Source organism: Camelina sativa, chromosome 16 (assembly GCF_000633955.1).
Source record: "Camelina sativa cultivar DH55 chromosome 16, Cs, whole genome shotgun sequence".
In the NCBI taxonomy this organism is placed as follows: Eukaryota; Viridiplantae; Streptophyta; class Magnoliopsida; order Brassicales; family Brassicaceae; genus Camelina; species Camelina sativa.
The window spans coordinates 25,619,905-25,623,278 of NC_025700.1; the positions used below are offsets into that span (position 1 = coordinate 25,619,905).

A 3,374-nucleotide genomic window follows, 5' to 3' on the forward strand; every position below is an offset into this window, starting at 1 on the left:
CTCGCATTCACTCTTTTCTTCTTCTTCCTCCTCCTATTCTCCTCCGTCGTGGAGGACTGAGTCTGAGCTGCTATCTCCTCCGGAAAGAGCGGAGGGATCACGAAGTTGGTCTTGGCTTTCGTCCCTCTGAGCCTCCTCGCCGCCGCGTCATACGCACGCGCCGCTTCCTCCGCCGTATCGAACGTTCCTAACCAGTGTCTGCACCGCCCTATCCTGTCTCTTATCTCCGCCGACCATCTCCCCCACGGCCGTTTTCTCACTCCCATGAATCCTCCGTTCTTCTGCGGCACCTTCCGCCACGGCTTCACGCCACCGCCTTGGACCTCTGACGCAGGGACTTTGTTGTTGTCACCGAACAGAACGTTTTCGCCAACCACGGCGGCGATGGAATCGTCCATGACTCGACGAGAGTTGTCGAGTTCTTGGTTTGGGTTAGGAGAGAAAAGAGAAGAGATGTCGAATGAAGTGGCTCCGTTAGAGGGTTCTTTCGCTGCCATCATCACATCAGAAAACAGAGTTTCCGTTTCAAAGAAGCTTTGACGGGTTTCAAGTATGGAGCGCAAATCATCGGTGTTTTCCATTTTTTATTTGTACTGAAGCTTTCTATGCAAAATCTTTTGTGTTCGGTTTGTATAAGTATAAAAAAATGATGTGTACTTTGGTACCTCTTTATAGCGAAAAATATCTATTTAATTGATTTATTCAAAAATGATTTAACTGTTTTCAGTTTTTTTTTCTTTCCCTAATCTATTTTTTAGAATATTTTAATTTTTACTAATTAGTAGTTTAGTACTAGTTGGGAAGAAAAATACAACTATAAAAAGATTTATAGTAATAAAGTTACTTTGTTTAGTGAGATAATTAAAAGATACTGCTGTCAATTTCGATAGGACGGTAAAATCTTTCACATTTATGCACCTGTCCTTTACAGTGCCAAGATGAAGTTTGTACCTTTTGTTTTCGATAGAGGAAGACAAACTTTTAACTTTTCATTTTTAAATCTTTTCATTTTCTCAAAACATTTTCTTGATAGTACCAACCTTGGAATAAAGTAAGTGGCATGGACCACATGGTCATGGAAGAACTAGGGAATAATGAAAATAATTTTTAATCCTAATGTGAATTATTGTGTATCTCATTATCATCTAATCTAATAATATCTATAACCAGAATTTTTCTTTTTGTATCTCATTATTTGACAACTTGCATCATACTTGCATCAAGTATACACTTGCATCATACGGTAAAGAGTGTAGNTTAAACACACAATGTAAAGCATGTGGGATAAATGAATGGTAATAGAAAGATAAGTCTTGAGGAATCCTTTGGTTTCTTTTAACCTAAGAGCATCTCCAACAACACTCCTCATTTTGAAAGGGAGCAAATCATTAAAATGAAGATTTGAGGGTTGTTTGCTCTAACAATAACTCCTCAAAAAAAAATTTAAAAGTTAATTAATTTGCAATATAGTCTTTAATGTTTCTAAAATTCACTAATAATGATAGAAACTTATAAATAAATCTATAACATATATTTTCTATATTATACAACATAAAATATTCTTTATTTTATTATACAATAAAAGATACATGATAATATAAATTACATACATAATGATTAAAACTTTCATATAAATATATATATAAAACACAATAAAAATTATATCAAACAATATTAAAAAATATAATACCTTATATGATAAAACAAAATAATATGTTATTTTCAAAAAACATAAAAGAAAATTACATGTAAAAGAATAAAATTACTCAATATAACTATTTTCATAGTGCTCCCATATATGATAAATTATTGCATTATTGTTGTAAATTTTTTTTTGTAAATAGTATATCTTTTATATATCAATAATTTTAATTTAGTGTGTTTGACTTTATATAGGTATATATATTTATAACACTTGAATTTGATAAAATAATTTGTAAGATATGTATATTAGAAGAACTAAAATAAAATTTGTAAAAATATTTGAGGGTTTCAATAGTGCACCTTCAAATATTTGAGGGTGTGTTGGAGTTGCTCTAAGTGAACCGTAGATCTTCAAAGTTGTTCCTTTAGTAGTTGATCTTCAATCCTTCATAATCTCCAAAGAGCTATCAAATCATATAAAAGTTAATATTAGATACGTTTATTTGGTAGAATACAACGTTAAAAGTCGTAGAGTTGAATATCTTAAAATCTGTTTGACAATAATTTAAAATTACATTTTCAAAGATTAATATGGTTTTAGTAGACAACACAATCATAAACTATTTTTTTTCAGAGAATTATAAATTTGACCGAAACTTCTAAAAAACAAAATTGACCTTAGAAATGATGAGTACGTTCGGGAAGATGTAAAACAGTTTTGGGATTGAGTGAGATGATGAAAGTTTTATTACCGACAGAAGATCTTAAAAGTGTCAGACGAAGTCACTCCAGTTGAACAGAGGATCTTTAACTGATCAAAAAGAAAGAAAGTTGTACTTGCGTTTAGACGTGGCCAATAACAATTGCGAAATATGGAAAAATCTTCCAAAAAATCTTCAGAATGACTTGTTTAATTAGCTCATGGATTAGAAAGATATCAGTCAAAAACTTTTTAACACTTTTTCTTGAATTATGTAATGTGTATGACGCGATATTTATACAGTAACCCGTCATTGAATTAAAAGAGTAATAACAACGTTACGTNATAATTTGTAAGATATGTATATTAGAAGAACTAAAATAAAATTTGTAAAAATATTTGAGGGTTTCAATAGTGCACCTTCAAATATTTGAGGGTGTGTTGGAGTTGCTCTAAGTGAACCGTAGATCTTCAAAGTTGTTCCTTTAGTAGTTGATCTTCAATCCTTCATAATCTCCAAAGAGCTATCAAATCATATAAAAGTTAATATTAGATACGTTTATTTGGTAGAATACAACGTTAAAAGTCGTAGAGTTGAATATCTTAAAATCTGTTTGACAATAATTTAAAATTACATTTTCAAAGATTAATATGGTTTTAGTAGACAACACAATCATAAACTATTTTTTTTCAGAGAATTATAAATTTGACCGAAACTTCTAAAAAACAAAATTGACCTTAGAAATGATGAGTACGTTCGGGAAGATGTAAAACAGTTTTGGGATTGAGTGAGATGATGAAAGTTTTATTACCGACAGAAGATCTTAAAAGTGTCAGACGAAGTCACTCCAGTTGAACAGAGGATCTTTAACTGATCAAAAAGAAAGAAAGTTGTACTTGCGTTTAGACGTGGCCAATAACAATTGCGAAATATGGAAAAATCTTCCAAAAAATCTTCAGAATGACTTGTTTAATTAGCTCATGGATTAGAAAGATATCAGTCAAAAACTTTTTAACACTTTTTCTTGAA

At 31.4% G+C, this 3,374-nt stretch overlaps 1 protein-coding gene across 1 annotated transcript in view; it reads right to left on the reverse strand.

Moving 5' to 3' along the window:
- The window catches only part of LOC104754050 (ethylene-responsive transcription factor ERF084-like), a 7,184-nt gene extending 6,603 nt beyond the window's left edge, over positions 1 to 581 (reverse strand). Inside the window, exon 1 of the mRNA XM_019237849.1 lies at positions 4 to 581. Within this exon, the coding sequence (XP_019093394.1) occupies positions 4 to 581 (578 nt within the window). The remainder of the gene's footprint in view (positions 1 to 3) is intronic.